This window comes from Cupressus sempervirens, chromosome 5, assembly GCF_028749045.1.
Source record: "Cupressus sempervirens isolate cs-2001-9-10 chromosome 5, ASM2874904v1, whole genome shotgun sequence".
NCBI classification, from domain to species: Eukaryota; Viridiplantae; Streptophyta; class Pinopsida; order Cupressales; family Cupressaceae; genus Cupressus; species Cupressus sempervirens.
Window position 1 is genome coordinate 841983931 of NC_143122.1, and position 26157 is coordinate 842010087.

Genomic DNA, 26157 nt, shown 5'->3' on the forward strand with positions numbered 1-26157 from the left:
TCAACCAAGAAAGGCTGTGTGGCAATTGTTACCGGTTGCGCCATTAGAACCCCGAGAGGTTTTATGCCATGTTGGTCTGCTGTCAGTAGCTGAAATGTGGGCGGCCATGGCGTCGATTGTCCCAACTTCCTCCAGGTATCCTCGGGTAAGATGTTCATGCTGGACCCGCTGTCGACAATTGTGTCCGTCAGCACACTTCCGAGAATCCCCATCTCGACGACCGCTAGATGCTATCCGGATGCAAGTGCCAACAACATTGGGTCTTCTCCATCGGCGGTAATTTCCTTCACTTTTCCTGGTTCTCTTGTTGTTGGCGCAATATTTGTGATTGCCGATTTGAGTTGAGGCATTGTAAGAAGCAAATCATTTATCTTGACCTATACCTCTGTTTGTAAAATTTGCCGTACGATGTTTTGTTCCACAGCGTTCCTTGTTGAGGTGCCGGTGGTGTCTTTCAGTTGAGAGGTCTCTACCTGCAATGCCTTTTCAATCTCCGCCCGCACTTCCCCCAGTTTCCTCTTTTCTTCTGCTAGGTCGGGGTACACTTTTGCTTGCCTCTACGTAATTGCGAGAACCTCCTCTTCATTCGTGTCGACAGTGATCAAGTTTACTTCGAATTTTGGACACTTGGCATCTTCATGATTGCCTAGTCTGCACCATCTGCATAACAATTTTGGTGTGCTTGTTGTTGTGCACTCCCAAGCAAAGTGACCCCACAAATTACAAGCTTAGCATTGAACAATCGGCCGTTTGTTCGCATCATACTGAATTCAACTCCTCCTGCCATTATTATTGTTATTGTTCACATTGTTGCTGTTTTGCCCGTGTCTATTATTCTTGTATCCTCTGGACGTGGCACCCTCCGTACTTGTATTCCCGCTCCCTCCAGATGCAGAAGCCTCCTGTGCCAAGAACGCCTATTGAGGGCCTCTGACTTTCATGTTGAAGGGGCATTCTTTTGTGGAATGTCCCATGATCTGACAAATATTGCAGAATTGGTTCTTCGGACAGGACCCTTTGGTGTGACCTTCTGTCTTACCCTCTGTACACCATAGCTTGTTGCCCTTTGGTTCTTTCTGCATGTTCTTAAATTCCTTCATCATACGAATCATGTCCTTCTGGAGGGCTCGAACCTTCTTGCTGTTGCTTTCATCATCGTTGCTTTCTTCTTCGGAGGATGCATCATTGTCCAACTCAGAGGAGCTACTCTTCTTCTTTTTCGTCTTTTGCTCACTTTCTAGGTTCAGTGCCTAGTTGTACGCTTTAGTGTATGACGACAGTGGCACGATCTTCATTTTCTTTTGCAATTTCGGGTGTAGGCCTTCAATGAACCACCTTTTCTATAATCCGTCAGCTGGCTTATTCTCCATTTTGTTGATCAAGTCCTTCAACTTCCTAGCATAGACTCGGACTGTTTCATTTTTCCCTTGTATTGTATATCTCTGCTACAATTTTGTGGTCGTTGCGGAGTAGTTGAAATTCTGCCATAAATTCCTTCTTGAGGTTATCCCAAGTGGTTAAGTTTTGGGGATCTGCATCAGCGAACCAATCAATTACAACACCCTGTAGGTTTGCTGAAAATTGTCGGACCTATTCGTTTGTATCTGTTATGCTATTTGCCCTCCAAATCATTTTGCATGTTTTACAGTGTCAGATTGGATTGGTCGTACCATCACCATCAAATTTCGGCAACTTTTCCTTTGGTCCTGGCATCACTACTGGATTTTGTGCACAGGTGTTGTACGGTCCTGCAACACTGGTGCTGTTCACTCCCACAACGTGGCTTTGCACTCCCACACCGACGATCTGCAATCCCACACCAGTGGTCTGTACTCCCACATCGGCGGACTATTCTCCCACACCGGCGGACTGTTCTCCCACACCGGTGGTCTGCTCTCCCACATCGACAGTCCCAATAGCTACGAACCTTGGTGAAGAAGGATCTTTTGATTTTGTCCCTTCTCGAAGTGTATCGCGGATAAAGAGTTCGCTCCATGCTCGTGTTCCCCCGGCACTCCGAGCTGTGCAAGTCTATTCTCTTCCCTCAGCGAATACAAATTCAAAAACTCCTCCCTTGCTTCTTTCACCAACTCCACCTACTGTCGAGTCTCCTCTAACAATTCCTCCGCAGTTCTGTGTTCGTCAGCAATCTTCTGGAACCTCCTTCTGCGTTTGGCTTGCTGTGCCAAAATTAATCTTTTTGTGCAATACGTATGCCATCTTTCCCTTTTATCTTATTTCGATCCTTGTTAAGCTGATTTGGCATTAAGCTTCATTCTTCCCTCCTTCCAGGTTCATAAGGCAACGGTGCTAAATGTTTACCGCATAGGTTAATTGAGTAATGCACACACAGACAATGAACCTGAACAGCAACAACAGTACTCCTTTATTCGCATATGCCAATAGATTACATCCAGAGAATAAGATCAGATAAGATGATTTACAATGTACCTAGATGGGGTATAAATACTTTCTGCTGAACCTTCCCGAAGGGGTCCATCGGCTACATAATAATCCTAATCTACCCGTCAGTTACAAAATACAAAATCTCCTACGGCATAACCCACTCGGCTACAGAATGCAAAATCTACCGATGACATCAAGGTTTGTATGATAAGCGATCTTGTATGTATCAAAATCACAAATTGTATCAAATGAGTCAAAAATTTCAAGAGGAAGCATTTTCAATTAAATTTGATTTTTGAACACATATGCATTGTGGATTATATAATCATCATGCAAAGCCATCTGGATGGTGGATACGGTAGCTAGCCGCTAACCAATAATTATTATGAATTTATGATAACTGTCTTTGGAAATCACCATCATACATTTTATATCTAAGAAGGTAAATATTTCACACTTCAACAAATTCCTCCTCCCTCACCTAGCAAAACATTGGTGGTATGGGGTATGTTCCTTGCACTGGTTTTTTTCTCTGGAACAATTTTCTGAATAGTTTCAAATTAGTCCTCAGATGTGTGAAGTTCTCTACCAATGCACAGATAATAAAACCTTTAGAATCCTGTGTTAAATCTGTAACTTTGATCACCATACCGGTCTGATTGTGCAGATTGCACAAGTATTATCTTGCATGAAATGCCTTATGAAGGCCTATTGCTCCTTGTCTAGGCATGATTGGTGGCTCCTTGAGATAACTGTGTTTAAGTATTAACTTAACTAAATCTTAGTTAAGTTTGTCTACAAACCATTACCTTCTTAGATCACCAATTATGAGAATGCAAAGTGGGCCGACCTAGGAAGGGTCATGTCCCTTGGAGGGACTTGTCATGTCCCTTTTTTGGAGGTAATTTGATTTAATTAATTTAATTAATTAAGTTGTCCAAAATAATGAATATTTTATGAGGATGACTAATTAATTATTTTAATTAAATAAATAAGTGGTATTAAGTTAATTATTTATAAAGTTATCAAATAAACAGATATTAAAAGGCAACTTTGTATTTAATTAATTTAATAAAGTGACTTGAATTATAAAATATTTTATAAAGTCACTTAATAAATAAATTATTGTTCTAGAAGTTTTTGGAGAAAGTGAAGGAAAAAGAATAAATAGGCATCCTGGGCTTCATTCTCACAAGGCAGATTTCTTGTTGTTGATATTGATGTTTGTTGATGTGCATTGTGGAGCCTAGGGTTTCTACAGTAGTCACAATTGGCCATTGAAAACGAAAACTCTCAATTGGTACGCAATTTTGAGGGTGTGAAATATCACTTGAATTATTGCAGCTAGGAGGAAGATACTTCAGTCTTCTATTTGTGCTACATCGAGAAAAAATATTTGAGTACAAAACGCAGTCCGAAAAAGCAGTCCAAAAAAAGCAATCCGAAAAAGCAAGAAAAATTATTACAGCCATCTACAATCAGGTTCCTTTGGATATTCCATGCATTTTTTCTTATCATTTAGATGCCTATTAGAAGGTATGGCTGTAGGTGAAAGTTTGTAACAAATTTAAGCATTATTCTTGTGGATGTAAGCCAAGAGTCTTGGCCATTTCATACTGGCATTATAGTTGACATTTTATGTGCAATAAAGGGGACATAAGTTGCAGGTCTGATATAGTTGTAATTGAATATGTGTTTATCATTCATGATCAGCTTATTAGTTTGCATACCAATTGTTTGACAAAATGTCAATTGGCTATAAGTTCTCTTTTTGGCATAAATAATGTTATAATTTTGCATACCCAGTGTTTGTGTTAATACCACTTGGCTATAAGTGCATTAAAGCCATCATAGGTTGCATCCAAAGTGTTTGTCATAATTATTATTTGTTGTGACAGCATATTGCAAGTAATTTTTAGTTATATATATGCATTGAATATTGTCAAAATAAGTTGCACATTCATGTTAGGTCATTGTGTAGTCAATTTTGAGTCTTTTTGCAAAAGATTCTCATTGATGCAAATTGAAGAAGAGTCATTAAAGCAAACTAAAATACTATATCAGTCATATGACCTTTGCATGTGAGTTGTTTGACAAAATTTCTTGAGCCTTCAATTAGAAGTTTTCAATCAGATTTGAGCAGGGTCATTACAATGGTATCAGAGCTATTGACTTGCCATCCTGTTGGGTAGATTGGACATTGAATCAGTTAGTTAATCATGTTTGCTTCAAGTACCCAGAAGCAGTGGGACAAGGATATGAAGAAGCTTAAACAAAATATAAAAAGGTTGGATGAAAGTCAGAAAATGATGAATGAATTGATGGCTTCCATATTTAAGAGGACTACATCACAGAACAAAGAGGAGGAACAAGAGGTCTCTACAAGTGAGGTATCTAGAAACCTTTACAAGGAGTTTGCAGCAGTTGGTGACCAACATATAGCCGAATCTAGGGAGGACAAAAATCAGACCAGCTTGGAGGAAGATGTTGGGCACACAATATTTCAGGAGGACTTCAAGGATGAAGCTAGAGATACTCCGCATGGTTTACACAGTTTGAGGAACCAGCTAAAGATGAATGAGGATGAGGTAGAGTCTGAGTGGCAAGAGTTTGTTTCAGCCAAGGCTACCTTGTCCGTTGAGGGAGTTACTTTGTCAGTGACGCCTGATGATATTTGTCAGGATCTGGACTCTCAGTTAGTTGTAGAGGATGAGAGAGCTGGAGATTGTGATGATTAGATAGTTTCAGCAACAGCTTCTTCGGAGTTAGATGAGGATGAGTCCGATACTTGCGTTCAGGGTGTGGAGGTGTACTCAGATGTAAGTACACTGAGCGTTGGTGATCTTGAGGGGAGTTCATTTGGTTCAACTTTCTCTCATAGTGTGGACAACGTATTCGAGACGGTTCATAGGAGGCCCGTAGTGCAGAGTCACCATGTGATCGGCCAGTTGAGAGTTGGCGAGAGAGATATCACTATTGCTCTTGAGCATTTTGATACCGCTCGTCAGTTGTTTGCCGTTACTAGTTGGGGTGCTTCTATGAGAGATGAGTCCAGCGGTGGTTAGTTTTCTTTGGCAGAGATTCATGCCTTGCGTGAAGCTGTCAGGGTTTTGAGACAGGATTACTTACAATTGGTAGCCGACCGTGATTACCTAGTTGAGTGGGGGAGTATAGCCTATGAGGCACTCTTGGATCGTGAGGAGGAGATGAGTGAGCTTACCCAGGAGCTCATAGTGACTACTGAGGCTTTGGAGGACACACAGCGAGAGCTATAGGAGTCGCAGTTTTAGTTAAAGGAGGTGACCATGGAGTTGGAGCATTTGCGGTCTAAACCAGCCCCAGAACCAGTTCATTTGTATATTGAGGTGGTTGGTGGTGAGTACACTCCTGCAGTTGTTACTGAGGAACATGTTGTTGGGGCTGACACATGTTCAGGATTTGGAAGTACTTGGTCCTAATGAGTTTGGGATACCAGTGGAGTCGAGTCTCCAGATTGATTCTTCTCACACAGATGACAGTGTGGTACAGTTGGTCGTGCCACCTTTACAGAGGGATCAGTTGTGGTGTGCAGGGGAGTATGTTGATGCTTCCTCGTATAATTTTTACTGCATTGAACCATTCATGGAGTATTTGCTGGATAGTGCACGTGTTCGTCTGGACTCGCATAAAGTGTCAGAAGGTGTTCTCATCCGAGGTACTAGTGTTATTTGCAGATTGGTTGGGGAGATTATAGTGATCCTTTCTACTATGCTACCTCACAGGGATTTTGAGGTGGGGTTTGTTGAGTGGATTGCACAGGGTCCTATACAGCCTACAGTCACTCGGAGTCAGAGATTGGAGCCATCTGTTGATTCCCAGTTCAGTGATGGTGAGCCAGTAGCAGAGTTTGGGGGTTCCTACCAGCATTATACGGTGGGGTACACTCATCATTTTTCTTTTGACCTAGAGATAGAAGACTTGATTTCACGCAAGTGTAGATCGGCTCTAGTTTCTTACCATCCATTATGGGATGGATTGGCACCATCTTTTGCAAATAGAATTGGTAGTTGCAAGTTACATAGCCTGCAGTATCGACACACCCAGGACAGTTTATCAGAGATTGGATTTGGTGGCAGTGACTTAGGTACCTATGGCTATTGTCATATCCACAGTGCAGTTGGGTGCGAGTGTCAATTAGACAGGGATTTGAGTTTTGATAGAGTTGATGTTTCAGTTGGTTTGAGTTCTGCAGAGTGGTTTTTTCTATCGGCATCTACAGTTGGTCTTCAGATGATTTTGTCAGTGATGTTAGTTGTTTGGGTGTTGAGTGCAGTTTTTTAATTGCTGATTTTTGTACTGTTGATGCTGATGATTTCTTCACGGGAGTATGGTGAGGATTGGGATATTACACAGGTTTTCACTTGTGATCCAGGTGGAGGAGAATGGTACTTGTTGCTAAGATTGCTTGGAGACAAGGAATTTCAGGGGGGGCGGACTGTCATGTCCCTTTTTTGGAGGTAATTTGATTTAATTAATTTAATTAATTAAGTTGTCCAAAATAATGAATATTTTATGAGGATGACTAATTAATTATTTTAATTAAATAAATAAGTGGTATTAAGTTAATTATTTATAAAGTTATCAAATAAACAAATATTAAAAGGTAACTTTATATTTAATTAATTTAATAAAGTGACTTGAATTATAAAATATTTTATAAAGTCACTTAATAAATAAATTAATGTTCTAGAAGTTTTTGGAGAAAGTGGAGGAAAAAGAATAAATAGGCATCCTGGGCTTCATTCTCACAAGGCAGATTTTTTGTTGATATTGATGTTTGTTGATGTGCATTGTGGAGCCTAGGGTTTCTACAGTAGTCACAATTGGCCATTGAGAACGAAAACTCTCAATTGGTACGCAATTTTGAGGGTGTGAAATATCACTTGAATTATTGCAGCTGGGAGGAAGATACTTCAGTCTTCTATTTGTGCTACATTGAGAAAAAATATTTGAGTACAAAACACAATTCGAAAAAGTAGTCCGAAAAAGCAGTCTGAAAAAAGCAGTCCAAAAAAAGTAGTCCAAAAAAGCAATCCGAAAAAAGCAAAGAAAATTATTACAGCCATCTACAATCAGGTTCCTTTGGATATTCCATGCATTTTTTCTTATCATTTAGATGCCTATTAGAAGGTATGGCTGTAGGTGAAAGTTTGTAACAAATTTAAACATTATTCTTGCGGATGTAAGCCAAGAGTCTTGGCCATTTCATACGAGCATTATAGTTGACATTTTATGTGCAATAAAGGAGACATAAGTTGCAGGTCTGATATAGTTGTAATTGAATATGTGTTTATCATTCATGATCAGCTTATTAGTTTGCATACCAATTGTTTGACAAAATGTCAATTGGCTGTAGGTTCTCTTTTTGGCATAAATAATGTTATAATTTTGCATACCCAGTGTTTGTGTTAATACCACTTGGCTATAAGTGCATTAACGCCATCATAGGTTGCATCCAAAGTGTTTGTCATAATTACTATTTGTTGTGACAGCATATTGCAAGTAGTTTTTAGCCATATATATGCATTGAATAATGTCAAAATAAGTTGCACATTCATGTTAGGTCATTGTGTAGTCAATTTTGAGTCTTCTTGCAAAAGATTCTCATTTATGCAAATTGAAGAAGAGTCATTAAAGCAAACTGAAATATTATATCAGTCATATGACCCTTGCATGTGAGTTGTTTGACAAAATTTCTTGAGCCTTCAATCAGAAGTTTTCAATCAGATTTGAGCAGGGTCATTACAGGACTTGCCCTTTGGTTGATGTATTTATATAGGTTGTGGTTGAAGTTTAAGGACACACAAAAATAATAAGTCTGCTCTTTGATCAAAACTGCCCTAAGATGACTTGCAGAAAATAAAAGCATTTCCAAAATTATATTTATCAATTCACTCAAGTCTGTATACTGAAGATTATCTACAGCAAGCATAAAACTAGAAGGTATAATTTAAGTCTGATTTATAACAGAATTTGTAGAAAATTTACATCATATTTCACTCTATGTTTAAGTATATATGTTTTATGTGAGTTATTGAGAAGAGTTTTTGTGCTTTGTTTTCTTTATAAAAGATGTGCTTCTCAAGTACACAATTAATGAAGATTTGTTTAAGCTAATTTTTGTGAGAGTGATATTTGAACACATTTTATTATGAAAAGGCTTGATATTCTTCTATCTTTAAGATTTTAGTTGTCTTGGAAACAGTTCCTTAAAATTCTATATACTTTCTTTTTGACAATTGTCATTGAAATGTTTACAAATTAAGAAAATGAAATTTTGTTCATGCTTTTGAAATGGTTCATTTTCCATTTTTGGTTCTTATTTAGTATTTCTAAAAGGTTGAAGGATTTCAAAAGATAAAATTTTCTAATTTTCATTTAACTAAGTTTTGTTATGCTGCTATCTTAGATCCTTGGAAAGCCAAGATGAAATATATAGCGATGGAGACTCGTCCTTGTCTGACTTGCTTGTTCATAACTGTGAGTAAATTAATCTTTATTTGTTAAATTCAGTAATGGTGCTTGCAATTAGTTTTCGAGAATTAAATACAACTTTCTTGTGCTATTTTTCTTCATATGTAATAAAATATTGTATTTAAGATTATGTTTCATTCTCTTGGATTATAACTTACTTTGTTTTATCTAATCACTATATTCCCTAGTTTTGAAGATTTTTTGATATCAATTTTTTTATTATCCTTCCATGTATAGGCAGGGTTTTGTATTATCTTCATTTTCTGTGAATGTTTTTGTTTGTTCACTTCAAGATAACTCAATTTAGAACATTGTGTGACGAAATCCTTTTTTCGAGTTTGTCAGGGTAGATGAATTAGATTGCTACTTTATGCACACAGGGGTATGTAAATAAAATGTTGAGAGTAATCTGGACCTATCCTGCTGATCTTGAAGGTAAAAGCTCAGGATTTGCAAAGTGCTTATTTCACAAGGAAGTTTTCTATAATGCAACTAATTACCAATATGAATTAGAAACAAATACTTTTCAATGGTTAATACAGAGATCAATGAATCAGTATTTAGAATAGGATTGATTTGACAATGCAAGATCAAAGGTAGCAATCCTTAAAAGGATGCAAAGTTACTGATTAAGAAAACAGAATAAGTGTTAGCAATGTTGAACACAGATCTTCTGTTTACTAGCTCATTGAATCTCAAACAATAGATTGATTTCAAAGCTGAATGAAAGGTTCTGTTGAATAAATCTTGTGCAAACATATATCCTCAACGGTAAAAAGGATGTGACTGCCGGTTTTGCAACTCATTTGAAAGTCAGGCGCCGTGATTTGATGAGTTAATTATCTGCCTTGTCCTTTATTTGCTTGGTTATCAGGCCGTTCTAATTTTAATTTCAATTATCGTCACCATGGATGAAGACTTTCTTGCCCAATCAGAATGGTCAATATTAATAATCGTGTGGCATTCATCCGCAAGGTTAAAGTATATTGTTCTTAATTCATTATTAATGTTGCCATATTAATTGGTTTAGCCATTAAATAATGGAATTTATTTGTTTATTCATCAAATAACAAAATTTAGTTATTAATGATCAACATATTTGTTTTATTCATCAAGTAATGAAATTCATTTATTAATCTTCTTATTCACATATGAATGAATAATGAAATTCATTTATCTATTTATTAGCCAGATAATAATAATCATATTACAGTTAGGGGGACATTATAGACTCAAGAGAATGGTACACCATCCTTTTCCCTTGGCAATTGAGCTCAACCCAAATATTCTCGTAGTTTCAGGATTGGAGATTTTTGTGCTGATTCTTCTCTATCCATTTGTCATTGCAAGAAGTTTTTGCTTTTCATAGACAATATAATAATAATATTACAGGTAGGGGGATATTATAGACTCAAGAGAATGGTGCACCATCCTTTTCCCTTGGCAATTGAGCTCAACCCAAATGTTCTCTTAGTTTCAGGATTGAAAATTTTTGTGGTGATTTTTCTCTATCCATCTGTCATCGCAAGAAGTTTTTGCTATTCATAGACAATATTTTGTCCTCAAGAAAATTAAGTTAATGCAGCAATTCTGATTGCAATCTTATTAATAACAACCCCAAACCCCTTTCCAAAATTTTGACGAACTTTCGAATTGGTTCTCAAACTTTGAACTTGGAACCAAATCCAAACCAACAACTTAGAATATTGTTAATATTGGAGGTTAATCCAGCAATTGGGTTGTAATTAACTGCTCAAGTTTACACTTCATTGTAATTCAATAGTGCTAGTTGTTGGAATTGTGACAACTATGAAAAGAGATGTGAACATTTTGGACTTGTTTGTGGCATGATTTGGGGACCTCTAGCTCTGAGAGTTCCAAGGGGGTACAAGGTTTTCCAGGTTGAAACCCATACAAATGGGGCTTTAGGGGTGATAGAACCCATAGAAAAATTATATGGTTGGAAACCTACTTTTCATAGAGAGTAAATTTGGGTGGTCCATCAAAAAGTTCTAAATTTCCCAATATGTGTTTGTATTAAAAGTAGTATATATTTTTATGTGGGAGCCACATGAGGGTTTCACCGTACATTTTTCTTTGAGAAACAAGAATACCGATACTTTGACTCATGAACATTTTCCTGGCATACTACTAGGGTTTCACCACATAAGACCCTTGTGTTGTTAATGTGATTCATTATTTTGTTACTATGTAGTGTGGTTCAGCACCCTAGGGTCTTGGTTCTGATTGCAATCTTACTAATATTGTCATTATTGAGGGTTAGTCCAGCAACTGGGTTGTAATCAATTGCTCAAGTTTACACTTCATTGTAATTCAATAGTGCTATTTGTTGGAATTGTGACAACTTTGAAAAGAGGTGTGAACATTTTGGACCTGTTTTGGGTATGATTTGGAGACCTCTAGCTCTGAGAGTTCTAAGAGGGTACAAGGTTTTCTAGGTTGAAACCCATACAAATGAGGCTTTGGGGGTGATAGAACCCATACAAAAATTATACGTCTGGAAACCTACTTTTTTGAAAGAGTAAATTTGGGTGGTCCATCAAAAAGTTATAGATCTCCCAATATTTGTTTGTATAAAAAACAATATATATTTTTATGTGGGAGCCACATGAGCATTTTACCATACATTTTTTCTTTGAGAAACAAGAATATCGATACTTTTGACTCATGAATGTTTTCTTGACATACTAATTGGGTTTAACGACATAAGACCCGTGTGTTGTTAATATGATTCACTATTTTGTTACTATGTAGTTTGGCTCAGCACCCTAGGGGCTTGGTCCACTGGTTCGAACTGGGTTCAAGTCCGACCTGAATACGTTTGTGGGTTCAGACAGGGACCACGACATGTGGTTTGATGCCAACCGAATCCAATTCAAACCCAAGAGGACTACACCGTATTTTGTTGAACCAAGTTCAAATTCAACTAGAAAAATGATTGCGAATACATTTCTTTTGCAAATTTTATAAAAATTTGAGATCCATAACTCTAAAATGGTGATTTAAACTAACTTGTTTGGGTTTTATGGATTATTTGGTGTGCAAATAGATATTTTTCTCTTGGGGTGGGGCAAATAAGTGGTTGAAAAAGCTTGGTTGATCAAGAGATTGTTGGAAGACTGATTTGTGAATCTTCATCAAGTGTTTGTGGTTCATTCCAACACGTTTGCAAGCTTCTAATTGGTGAAATAGGTGTAAGTTTTTTTGTATTTGACTTTTTTTTTTATTTAGGTTTTAATTTTTTTCATTTATCTTTGATTGTTCATAAGATCTATCTATTTCCTTTTCCATTCTCTAGTTTTTAGTTTGAATATGCATAAAATTTCTTGCCATAGGAACTGCATCGGCATCTACCTCTTCCTATGTCAACTATAATGAACAACAAAAAAATAGATCCAAATTCTGATTCTCCTTTGTGAAAGTATGTTGATATGATAAGATCCCTTCCAAGAGGCGATGGAGTCCGTTAGAAATATCAAGGTTGTGATTTACTAAGGAATATTTAATATTATCGAGTGGTAAGCCATTTGTGTAGATACACTAGAAGACGAGTCAAGAAATGCTCTGGATAAAAAGATGCTTCTATATCAAATAAAATAGTATTTAAACTTATCAAGGACCATGAAGAAGCGAAAGAGAGAAAAGCACGTAGACAAAATTTGCCCATGAAAATAAAATAAAAGGGAATGCAACCCCCATCTTCAAATATTGTGATAGAAGACCAGCCCTTCTATACTACTACAACTAAGCTTGAAAGTAAAACTCAGCTCCCATTCCTTGCAAAAGAATGGGACCTTTGTAAAATTCATTTTAAAATGAGAGTTGAGACATTGTCAACCAAGATATAGCAAGATGCATATATGCATGAGGGTTGTCTTTTAAGTATTGTTTGCTCACCATATTGGAAGGAGATGTTGAAAAGTGTCAATGAAGCTCTAAGAGGGTTTAAGGGCTCCAATTATGAGAAAATAGTAAATGTGTACCACCTTGTCAAAAAGAGAAGTCAAGGGGGTTGAGGATGCATTGAAGCTTGTAAGGGATTCATGAATTGAGATAGGGTATTGATTGCTTTAGATGGGTGGAAAGATGCAAGAAATCGTTCCTTGATCAATGCCATAATGGTGCCCCCTAAAGGGGTAACGTTTTTGAAATCTGCAGATTCCGAGGGGCAAGTATCTAATAAACCCTAGTAGTCATACCTCAAACAAACACCAATCTTTTCGTTATAATTTAATGGTTTGTCATTTCGTCAAACACTTGGCACACAACTCTGTTAAAACTATATATTATGATTTAAAATATATTTGCTCTCTAAATGTTTTGGTATGTATGATCGTTTTGCAAGTAAAATACATCCAATAGTAAACGCTGAAACTAAATGCTAACTTTTCAACAAATACCAAAGATGAATTTTGCCAATACATCAACTGTTGTGAATTGGAAATTACAAACATCAAACATGGAATTCTGATTTTTTCAAGGTAGGAGTATGGAAATTATATTCAACAAATAATGAACCTATTTTTTCAATTTGATAGTTTGTCCTCGACTCTTACAGCTGCTTAACTGATAGCAACCCCTATAATGAAAACCAAGCCTTCTTACTTCCAAATGCAGCCCTCTAGATTGCAAATGCAACGCTCTCCAACTTGGACACTGGTCTGAAAAGGGTGCAATTCGGCCCAAAGAAATTATTGCAGGCCTTTGTAATCTAGCCATAGGCCTTAGAAATTGCAACACAGGCCCTCAAAATTGTATCACAACCTCTATAAAATGAACATGCCTGTGTACATGACAAATTGCTGCCTTGGAATGTGGCAACAACTCCAAATTGGATTCCCAAAACGCAGATTGAAATGTCATTAAATTTCCTTCAGCAATGCCTCCTAGCAACAATCCAATAGGAAGACTCCACAATTCAAACTAAGCAATTCTCAAAAATTTAATCCATAATACTTTAGCTATGAATTAGATACATACTCAAAATCAAAACCCTTATACCTCAGCAAGGCCATAGAAAATTAGAACTTCAAGAAAACGTCACAAAATGACAAAGTAAATAAGATAATCAAATGATCGGATGCTTTTCTCATTAAATGGGCTCATATTTATAATCTCCAAATGGCACAAGTTTCCCAAATGAACTCCACTTAAGAAGCTTCCTCATCACAACATTAAAATACAATAAAGTGCCATTATAATATAATTTACTAATTTCTTTTGGCTCCCAAAAATGACCTTTTCCACCATAACAACAAGGCCTTTGTTTCTTGTGCCCATGATTTAAAACTTTTCAATTGGGTTCCAACGAGTATGATATTGCGGTGACCAACATACAACATCAACAAAAATAACAACCTTAGGATATTTAGATGTATAACTATGTTCCCCCAAGTTTTTAGGACGGGGAAGACAAGGGATAGGTTTTTGGGATGGCAAATTTTTTTGGCGATTTTGGGGAGGAAGGAGGGACGGCAAACGGGGATGGCTATATATATATAGAGGGAAATTTTAAAATTTGCAAATACACATGTCATTCATATGAAACTAAGCACAAAGCATGTCATTTAAACATTATAGAACCTTAATATACACCATTTGAATGCCATCTATGAAATATTAATTGATTCCAGTACTTAATTGTTAATATGCATATCAATATGCGAACAAAAATATTTAAATATAAGTTTAAGAGTGAACAATATCATAAAAATCTGAAAATCTAAATATGCCCAAAGGCTAGAGGGTTGCCATAAAGTATCAATGTATCATCATCATGTTCAAGTTCAACATAGAAAACAAAATATAGAAAAATTAAGTAGACTACTGCTCCTATTCCCGTGCCACCATGTAGGAAACAAAGTTTTTATGTTTTTTTGGTTACTTTTTTTTTGCATGTAAAAAATTTGGGACGATTGGCCATCCTCGGTACGGTCGAGGGACGTTTGGATGTCCCCTTTCCGTGCAAGGTATGGCAAGTCATTCCCCTTTTTCTAGCTAGGTGTCCTCGAGTACCCGAAATGTCTCCTGCCTGTTTTGCACTTTTTGGGATGGTGGGGGGACGTCCCATACCTGTCCCCTCGTCTTGAGGACATCCCTGTCTTGGAAACTTGGGATTTTTGCCAGAGACGTGTCCTTTGGGTACGTAGATATATAATAATAATAATTCACTCATCTTGCAAAAACAACTAAAAAAGCATCAAAATCGAAATTTGACAACACCAGAGCGATCCTAATGAAGAAAGACAATGAATGAACCTGATGGAGTGACTTACTATAAATAGATGCTCCCTCCAAGATTCTTGGAGCCCAATGCAAAAGCCTGAAATAAAAACTATGAGCATCACTCAACCCCTCACTCAGTCAAGCTCATTGGAACCAACAATTTGACTTACTATAAATAGTAAGTCCTTCAAATGGAGCCTTGGAAAGCCTATAACCCCAAAATTAAGACCCTCAAATCTCATTGTCATCTCTTGAGGGTCACGATGGTGAATTGACCAAGCCAACTGTAGGAGCTTGCTAAAAATTAAGATTGCTTGTCCCCAAGCAATCTCGAAGCAAAATGAACACCATAGTCCACCTCAATCCCAAGGGTAGAACTACGTACTATCCTTGGAGTATAAAAGCAACTCTTGTAGCATCAACACCAAAATAAATGATGTCAATCACATAATCATTTGGAAACTGACTGTAGGCACTGATGGCGATAACAACTCATTGGAACTCAAGCCAACTTAAATACCAACTCTGTTAACATCTAAGTCCCTATCAAACTGACACTCACACCCAACTACATTGTGGAGATGATAACGACTATAAGTACTTGAATCACTATCACCAACTCCAACCTTTGATGGACTGTCTTAGGTGTGTGGATATTGCAAGTGGTCTAACTTGCAGCTATTGATCCCATATGCAAAAGATGATGCTAACCCCTCCCATAATGGATGGTATGAAATTGGAGCCAACCCACATCAACGTGAAACTCAATCCTCTACCTGTTGGTCAAGAGAGAAGTGATGAGCACTCCTCACAGTGTAATGCCAATAAAAACTCCCAATCTCTATCAAGGGCTCATTAATATGAAATTGGGAATTAGGAGATGGCTCCAATCTCTGACTCTGAACTACTGGTCGGGCAAGATCGTGGGCAACTCTCTCAGCAAACCCAACCACAAGATCCCTGTGGGGAAGCATCGTAGACAAAGTTTCTACAATCTTTTCCACCAACTTCCGAATAGCACGAGAGCCTTGAATAAGAGTACCCTCAAACACTTTGTACGAATTCTCCTGCACATCCGATCTCTCCGAAAGATACTCCATGAAAGACTGTGCTAATAAAAATTATATGTGGAAGCACCAACCTGCTCCCCCACGACCCACAACCGATCCCTCTAAAAATGTGACATTGCCAACTGTCCAATTCTACCAATTGTACGAAATGAAGAAATAGATTTGCTTCTGACAAAAGGAGCAAATCACCATGAGAGCTTGTCTCCATTGGTGCTCTCACCTACTCTGTACCTACTGCACCCAAATCCTGGACGAATGCGATTGCCACATCATCACGTCCCTCATCCCCAACCATAGAAGCAAACTCGCCACCAACCACCAAAATGCGTAGCTGAACTGGATCAGGGGTTGGTGTGGACCAAACATGCTCCAACTCCACGGTCACCTCATCCAATTGTGAGTGTGAATCTTGAAGAGCCAACCCAGTACACTGAAGAGAGTCCATAGTCACCTCAAGCTCCTAGGTGAGCTCATCCACATCTTTCCCTAACAATGCCTCATACAAGTGCTCCCACTTCATAAGGTAATCCCTATCAGCAACTAAGTGTGAGTAATTATGCTTCAAGATCCTAATAGCCTCGCAAAGCACATGAATCTCTGCTAGGGAAATACTACTATCACCGTGCTCATCTAACATAGGAGCACCCCAACCGGATGTAGCTAGCATCTGACGGATAACATCATAATGTTCAATACCTGAAGAGATGTCACTATCACTTACCTTCAATTGACTAGTCACATGATGTCTTTGTAACCCCTACCTCAGATGCAAGCTCTCTGTCTCACCAACTACATTGTGATGAGAAACTGAATCAAAACTACTCACCACAAGATCACTCACTGCATGTGTACTACCATCCTCACACACATGTGCAATCAAGGTACAATTGCTTGGTACCTCAACCAATACCTTCTCTGAAGAAGCAGAAGCCCTCGCTGTATTGCACTCCTCGCATGACTCTACTTCCTCTTCAATAGAAAGACCCTGTGAATCCTGATCCTGGGACCCATCCAAAACCTCCTCAGAGTCATCACCCAATATATGACAAGGAATATCATACCTAGTGTAGCTCATAGCATCCTCAAACAGATCATTAGAGGTGTCCATACTATCTGTATTCCCATCATCTTACAGAGCCTCAACTGTTGTCGCCTAACTTTGCACACATGACTCTATACTAGGTTGTGAATCAATAACGCTAGAGGGTAAACCAACATCTGTTGACTCTGCCATAACACCCAAATCATCAATAACACAACTGGGTGACTCTATACATGCACTAGTCCCACTTAAGGGAGCAACTGCCTCCCGTAAAGGAGCAACACTGCAACAACTGACATACAAATCTCCAATAACAATCCCCTCCTCGAGAGAGTTAGAACAATTAGTAGTAACTACAAACCCAATAGCACCTGCACAATCCACAACAACCACTCTGGAATCCTCAACCCGCTGAAGTTCTGTTTTGCTGTCCAACAATGGCACTGAAACATCCACGTCTCTGTGTGTGGAGAAATGCCACTAGCTAAAAGAGCAGGATGTGCTCGGGGGTTGCTAGGCTAGGCTACTTACTTTTTTTAGGCTCTACTGCTCAACCATTATCAGAATTACTGATAGGACTAGCGGGTGTCGTACTGAACATAGGTACATTTGCCTCCTGAATGCCATCCGGTGAGTACTCAAGCCTTCTTCCCTACATCCTCGATGCTGATCTCCTTAAAGCAGAAATCATATACCTTGTTGCCCTATCAACCATCTTTGGATCCGATAGTCTCGCAGCCAATCTCTGTTGATGAGGCTTAAGTTTCTCCATACTCTCTCTCAAGGAATTTATTTTCCTGCTATTTTCCTCACCACTACACCATCTCTCGAAACTACTAAGCCTCCTGTATTTGTCCATAGCTAGAAAAAGCTAGAGTGCAGGTCACTCCCAAAACAACTGATCTGAAATAAAAATAACTTTCCTACCCCATAGGATGGCAGGAAACTGCTCTGATATTACTGTAATAAACCTTGGTAATCATACTTCAAACCAACACTAATCCTTTCTCTAGAATTTAATGGTTTGACATTTTGTCAAACACTTGGCGCACAACTGTATTAAAACTGTATATGATGATTTAAAATATATTGTTTTCTAAGTTTTTGGTATGTATGATTGTTTTGCAAATAAATACATTCAATAGTAAATGCTGAAACTAAATGCTAACTTATCAACAAATACCAAAGATAAATTGTGCCAATACGTCAGCTGTTGTGACTTGGAAATTACAAACATCAAATATGGAATTCTGATTTTTGCAAGGTTGGAATATGGAAATTACATTTAACGAATAATGAACCTGGTTTTTCAGTTTGATAGTTTGTGCTTGATTATTCCAGCTGCTTAACTGATCACAACCCCTATAATGATGACCAAGCCTTCTTACTTCCAAACGTAGCCCTCCAGACTGCAAATGCAACGCCCTCCAGCTTGGACACAGATCTGAAAGGGTGAAATTTGGCCCAAAGAAATTATCGCAGGCCTCTGTAATCTAGCCGTAGACCTTAGGAATTGCAAAGCAGACCCTCAGAATTATATGACAGCCATTATAAAATGAACACGCCCCTGTATATGACAAATTGCTGCCTTGGAATGTAACAGCAGCTCCAAATTGGATTCCCAAAATGCAGATCGAAATGTCATTAAATTTCCTTCAGCAATTCAACAGTCAATATAGTAGAAAGACTCTACAATTCAGACTAAGCAATTCTCAGAACTTTAATCCATGATACCTCAGCTATGGATTAGTTACATACTCAGAATCCTACAACTGTGAATAACTGCTATATGGATGAACTTGCAGTAGATAATTTGATGAAGACCACGTACAATAGTGTGCTCTTCCAGCTCAATGCCAAACGCTGCTATGCATATGCTAGATGCAGTCTTACAAGGTAACTCCAAGCTCCAATAATGCAGGTCGCAGCAGCCAGGATAAGGCCAAAACAGTAATGCAGACCCTCGCCAACAATGTGAGGTATTTGCAGCAAACAAATGCATTTAATGACATCCAAATTATAGAGGTTTGATTGGGATAATGGACGCCCAATCACACACTGCAGATTTAAATTGCTACCCAGCTGTGTATCATTAACAAATAAAATCCAATGCCTAGTTGTGGAGAATGGACGCTAATGTGCAGCACTGTCGCCTTCCAAAAACACAGTAATCACAGTAGAGGAAGACAATAATCGTTCTCAATTGAATCTACAATACTTCAGCTGTAGATCCCAAACCCTTATTACTTCTGCAAGGGCACAAAAGAATCAGAACTTAAGGAAAACATTACAAAGACGACCAAGCAAAATAAGATAATCAAATGATCGGATGCTTTTCTCATCAAATGGGCTCATATTTATAATTTTCCAAATGACACAAGTTTCCTAAATAAACTCCACTTAAGAAGCTTCCTTGTCACAACATTAAAATATAATAAAGTGTCATAATTTATTAATTGCTTTTGGCTCTCAAAAATGACCTTTTCCACCATAACATAATATTTTGACATCAAAGGCCATTGTTTTTCGTGCCCACGATTTAAGACTTTTCAACCTGGTTGCAACGAGCTATTATATTGAGGTGACCAACATATTGTTGTCTGGAAAAAGGGTAGTTAGATAGTTACCAGTGCGGCAACGGTTGTGTCATTTCATTGCATCGTTTCGTACATTACAAATGTTGCAAACACTTTTGTCTTTGGCATCATGATTAGTGTCATTGTCATTGTAAGGAATATCATTGTTGTGTACAGAAACATTTTGATAATGAATAGTGATTTGCATTGGGTATCTGTTTTCTTTCTTGTTCGCCATGGGCTAAACATTTAGTGTTGTTGCTAGTTCGAATTCGGGATAGTATGGAAGGATGAACATAAATGGGAAGAATAGTACAAGACAACCGGAAGACAAATGATGACGACGAAACAAAAATCTTTGAAGGAGAGCACGAGGCAATACAGGACTTTCACATTTTGTATTGCGAAGGCCTGGAAACTTTCGTACGGAGGGAAGCCACCGAGAACGGTGTTACGAAAGATAGTGTGGGATGATATGCATGTGAGCCCCACCGCGAATAAATTTCTAGACCAACTTCCCTCGTTTGATCGCACGAGCCTATGTGGCGCAGAAGAGACGTCAGGAGGAAGCGGAACGGGAGGAATGCCATCAGGAGACTAAAGAAATTCTATGAGGAATGAGCCGTAAGGTGACAGAGAACTGAACCATGAGCCGTTGGGCCATGGTGTCAAGGGCACTCATAAATCTGTAATTGTTGCATAATTCGACACATGATGTATACAAAATAAATAAATAAAAGTGTTCTGTTTGATTTTCTTTTATAATGGTATTATATGCCAAATGCCCAATCTTGAGGGAAGAAATTGACAAGTTACAATTTGTACGAGGGGATGCCAAATGCCAACGGAGGATAAGACAACTCACTAGGGAACGAACTGAGGGGCAGCCGGAGGAATCACCTAGCGTGGTGGTTGTAGTAGGGTTCACAGGAACCAACGAAGGGTGCCTCAGTTCGCCGGAACAGCGTGGACGGAGCAATGAGGAGTTGCTTGAGAAAACATGGCATCGGTTGGCAGTGCTTGAGGAGACAAAGGAGCAATTTCTACATTTATCACACACACCACTACGAGAGCGAACCTATGAAGAAGTAGAAGAAGAGGCGAGGCCGATAGAGGACATTGGGGCGAAAGGAAGTGCCGGAGCGGCACTGCATGGTGGTTAGAGTAACCCGCCAGGATCAACTTCTAATAGTTTAGTGACATGATCTAGTGGTAATCAATAGGCAAGAAGTGCTATGTCTTAAAAGCAGAAACTCCCGAAGTTCACGGGCGATGGAAAGGAAGATCCTGTACGACATTGTTGTACGTGTGAAACGATATGGATTGCCAACGTGGTCATGGATGTGGATGAATGGCTGAACCAATTGCTTGCTAGCTTACGAGGGGTAGCGGTGGATTGGTTCTCCGACATGGACAAGGCAAAGATCTCCACATGGAATGATCTCAAGAAAGAATTCAAAGCAGAATTCTGACTACTTCAAGACGATAACGATGTTGTAGCAGAAATCTACAACTGCAAACAAGGGAAGAAGGACACGGTTCAAGCCTATAATTGAAGGCTTAAAGATCTTCTTAGCCGGATGGAAAATCAGCCAATGGATGAGTTAAAGAAATGCTGGTTTGTAGAAAGCCTCCGTGGGGCATTAAGAAGAAAAATGATCCCATGTCATACATTGATGCATATGACTGTGCCTTGAATCTGGAAAGCGAAAGAAAAATGGCAAAGAAAATAGAAGGAAATCATCATCATCTTCTGAAAGTGATGAATCCTTCGACGAGGAAGTAGTGCAGATAGCGAGGAGGAGCCCTGCAAGAAAGTGCAAGCACTCCAGAAAGACTTGGAGCGGATGTGCAAGGAATTCAAATCAATGATGGGAACGGGTGGCCACATGGAGGAAGGAGAAATTTGGTGCACAGATTGCAAAGAAAAGGGCCATTCAAAAGGAGCGTGTCCGAAGAAGGCGATGTGTGATATCTGTCAAGTCCTAGCGCATTCTACCAAGGAAGGTCCGTTGAACATGAGGACTAGGAGCCAACAAATACTGTTCACACAAAACAACCATCCACGTCCGGCACAAACATTGAGACTCAGGGCAACACTAATGCCACATCCGGCAGCTATCGGAACAACCGCCGAGGAGGACGGGGTAGAAATGACAATAGAAATTAAATTCAATATGATTCGAAAGGAAGGCCCATATTCCAATGTCGGGCATGTAACTAATGGGGCCACTTCGCCAGAGAGTGTTCGAAGAATGACACTCTATAGAAGTTATGTCAATGGTGTGGTCCAGGGGACCACGAAGATGCAAACTATTCGAAACAAGTAAATCTCATTAACATCGACGAAGAAAAGGTTATGGTTGTTACCGACAACTAGGCTAAACAGGCTACCTATCCTGACCCCCACAAGGAGAAGCAAAGGTTGCGGGAGGCACAGAAGGACATAGAGAAAGAAATGAAAGTTGCGAAGGATACGAAAGAGGTTGTTCGCCGACAATCGGAGGGAGAAAACAACTTAGTCAATCAGATCCTACAAATGGAGGTGCCCATCATTGCCCAAGATCTATTACAAGTAGTACTGCAACTCAGAAAGACATTGTTGAATACCCATGCAACCACGGTGGAGACGAAAGGACAAGCAACGATACCAGGAGGGTCGGCGATAGACTCCATGTTGCCACAATAAGCAGCGGTTGACATCCGACGGTAGTCGAGATGGGAATCCTCGGAACCATCCTGACGGACACCATCGTGGATAGTGGGTCCAAGGTGACGAGGAGATGAGGAAATTGGGGAAGCTGACCCTGTGGCTGTCTACATTCAACCTACTCGATGCTAACCAGTAGCAGATAAAACCCCTCGAGACCTTGTGGCCCAACAAGTAACCATCGAGATAAAACCCCTCGAGACCTTTTACGTGGATCACCAGGCATTGGTGTACTTGGTGAACAAACCAATCATCCAAGGTAGAATCAGCAGATGGTTGTTGCTCCAAGAATTTACCTTCACCATCATTGTGTGACCCGGGAAGAGTCATGTCATTGCCGACCAGCTCTCTCAGCTCAAGTCCAAGGAACCACTGGAAGGGGTCAACGATGACTTTCCGGATGCACATCTATTCAGAATTGCCATTCTTCCAGAATGGTACAAATCTATCGGAGAGTACCTGTCAACGTCTCAATTTCCAAGAGAGATGTCACCAGGCGAACGGTGGAAGTTAGTTCTCAGAAGCCAAACATTTCAATTAATAAACGGTCTTCTCTATAAGATGGGTCCTGATCAAATACTACGGCGATGTGTCATGGAGGAAGAAATACAAAATGTTGTAAGGGAAGCACATCAAGGACTAGCAGGTGGCCACATGGGACGACACAACAACACGAAAGGTTCTACTTGCTGGGTTATGGTGGCCCACACTGTATAATGATGCACGGGAATGAATATTGAGCTGCAACATATGCCAGAGAGCTGACAAACCGCTCAAGAGGGACTTCATGCCATTAAACTCGTCCCATGCCTAGGAGTTGTTTGAACGTTGGGGACTAGACTTCGTGGGTCCCCTGAAGGCGAGTAGGGCTCGACGCAGCCGATACATAGTGGTAGCCATGGAGTATCTAACAAAGTGGGTAGAAGCACAAGCACTACCTGATAATTCTACAATAGCAAATCATCACCCAATACAGTATACCTATTCAGTTGACAAGTGACAAAGGTCACTTCGTCAATCACGTGATTAGATTATTGATAATAGAATTTAAAAAATTTCATTCATTCTCAAGTCCGTACTATCCGCGAGCCAATGGTCAGGTCGAAGCCATGAATAAAATTTTGGTGGGCATCATATACAAATCATGTGGTGGCGAACAGGCCAACTGGGAGGAGAAGTTACCTTTGGCGCTGTGGGCCTACTGTATTACATTTAAAGTCACAACAGAACAGACACTTTCAGTTGATGTTTGGTCAAGAAGCTGTGGTACCAGCCGAATTCATGGTCCTAAGCTTGAGAATTGCAATCAACAATAGACTAGGAGATATGGAGAGTTTATGAGAACGCCTCTACCAATTGAACAAATTGGACAAACGCAAATTAATAGTGCAATGGGCGACAGAAGTGGCACAGACCCGTCGAAAAGCGTAGCATGATAAACATTTGAAAAGGACGAGGTTCTAGCCAAGCCAACTCATGCTTTGGTACAATAGCCGTTACGAGATAAAACCAAGCAAGTTCAAGGTTAAGTGGTTGGGACCATATGAAGTAAGAGAAGTCGGCGACAATGGATCCATCAAACTGTGGACCTTGGACGGGCGTGAGATTCTCGAGGCCATCAATGGATCGAAGCTAAAAATCTATCAAGAACGACAAGGAGGCGAAGTAACTAATAATTGCCCAATCAGACCGAGTTAAAAATAAATAAATAAAAATTAAATTTAAAAGAAAATAAATTAAAGTCCTGCGGACGCAGGGGTGTCCTACGGACACAGAGTGTCCCATGGACATGTGGCCGTAGACACTTGTGTTTTGTAGCAAGGGTTCTGCGGGCAATGTTTTAACTTCCGCAGGTAGCATGTGTAAGTCCCACAGACAAACTTGTAACTCGTGTAGACTATGTTATAAACCCCTGCAGACAGAATGGAATCAATAAAATACTCAGCAAGATAAAAGGGAACCATGTCGGGTAACAAACCAAGGTTGTAAAGGGAAATCGCAGCCGCGGAGAAGGTAGAGAAGAGAACAGGGAAAAGAGAGATAGCCATCAAGTGTAGAGCTACAAGCACAGAGCATTTACTGTGGAGAAGGGCAGTCTATGGTAATCACTATTAATGCCGGTAAGAAAGCAAAAATAAGAAGCCAAAAGAAGAATAAGTGTTGGAGGAAAAGAAAGAAGCCACGAAGAGGAATATATTGCAAGCACATCATCTGCGAGAAGAAAGAATATCTGCAGACAAGTAGAGGACAGCAAAGGCAATTCACGTGGGAATCATTGTCGTATGAGAATTTTTCCACGGGAGACAAAAGAGAAAAAGAGTAAGAGAAACCCTAATCGTTTCTTTTAGGTACATAAAAAGACAAAGCAAGAAACCATTATTATGGAATCCGCATGAAAAAGAAAGCAGTGGAAAAACCAGTTGAAAGCAAACATGGAAAAGAATGCGAGAGTGTTGGCTTTTGGAATCTGAGTTGCAGGGCCAACAACATCCAACAGTAAGAAACAAAAAGTGCACGCTGACCTCTCACACCTCATGGTCTAGTTTGAAGGACCGAATGACAGCGTCGGAAATGGTGGCAAGAAATTGCAGATATAGAGGTAATTAAACAAATTTTGGTACGAGCGCAAGTACATTGAGCAATACAACTTGTATTTTCCATTCGGCTGTTTGAATCAATTTTACAAACTATGATAGAATCGTACAATAGGAACAACAGAACCAGTACATTTGTTTACAAGCAGCACCGTATGACAGTTTCCTTCAAATCGAGGGATTTTAGTAGGGCCTATGGCATTCTTGGCCAAGGAGGAAGGAAAGTGGAGACCAAGACTCATAAGTTGTCACAGGAATGTAAAGAGTATTGGGTGAAATTAGTAGGCCGCGACCTCACACCAGAGGAAATGGAGTCTATGGTGAAGGGTGGCAAGAGTCGAGGATTGCAGAGAGATTTTATTCGGGAGGGCCACTGGAGGTGTATCATGGATGTAATTAAGAGTAGGTTGACGGGGGCAAGTTGGGCCTTAGATATAGCTTTGCCGCAGATTAAATTCATGAATGACATCATGAATGGTATTGTGTATGATTGGGCCATGCTCCTCGCCAATAGGATGGAGGAGTTTATGACACTCCAGCACTAGACATTCTTCATGCTGCACCATGCCATCGGTTTGTTTTTGGAGGCAACCCTTCATCATGTTCCACTTGACGATTTTGAAGTCCCACCAAGGGGGAAGTTGGCTCCAAGAGAACCCCCAATATTCTATTGGAGACATTTAGACATAGGTGGGACCGTGACCAGGCAAAAGAAGGTGTTGCAAGGGTTGGAGGTGTACGGAGACACCGATAGCGGAAGGGAGGACACTACAGAGAGCAATGGGGCCAAATTCGTGGAAGAAAATACTTTGGCGGAAGTTGGTAGTGATGTGGCGGCCAGTGGGTCCACATTCTTCACCCCTCCCTAGTTGCCAACTTCGGTGCACTTGAGTGCCACCACTTCACTCATTCCTCCGTTTGGCCAGAGACATGCGCTAGTCGTCATGACTCCACCACCGACTACGACAGCTTTGACTCCATCGACAAACACGATAGATAT

At 39.6% G+C, this 26157-nt stretch overlaps 1 protein-coding gene across 5 annotated transcripts in view; it reads left to right on the forward strand.

The window, feature by feature from the left end:
* Positions 1–26157, forward strand: part of LOC149558498 (ureide permease 4-like) — a 224754-nt gene that overhangs the window by 185536 nt on the left and 13061 nt on the right. For all 5 annotated transcript variants that reach the window (XM_089832729.1, XM_089832728.1, XM_089832726.1 and 2 more), the window contains one exon: positions 8855–8925. In XM_089832729.1, the coding sequence (XP_089688855.1) occupies positions 8855–8925 (71 nt within the window). The remainder of the gene's footprint in view (positions 1–8854; positions 8926–26157) is intronic.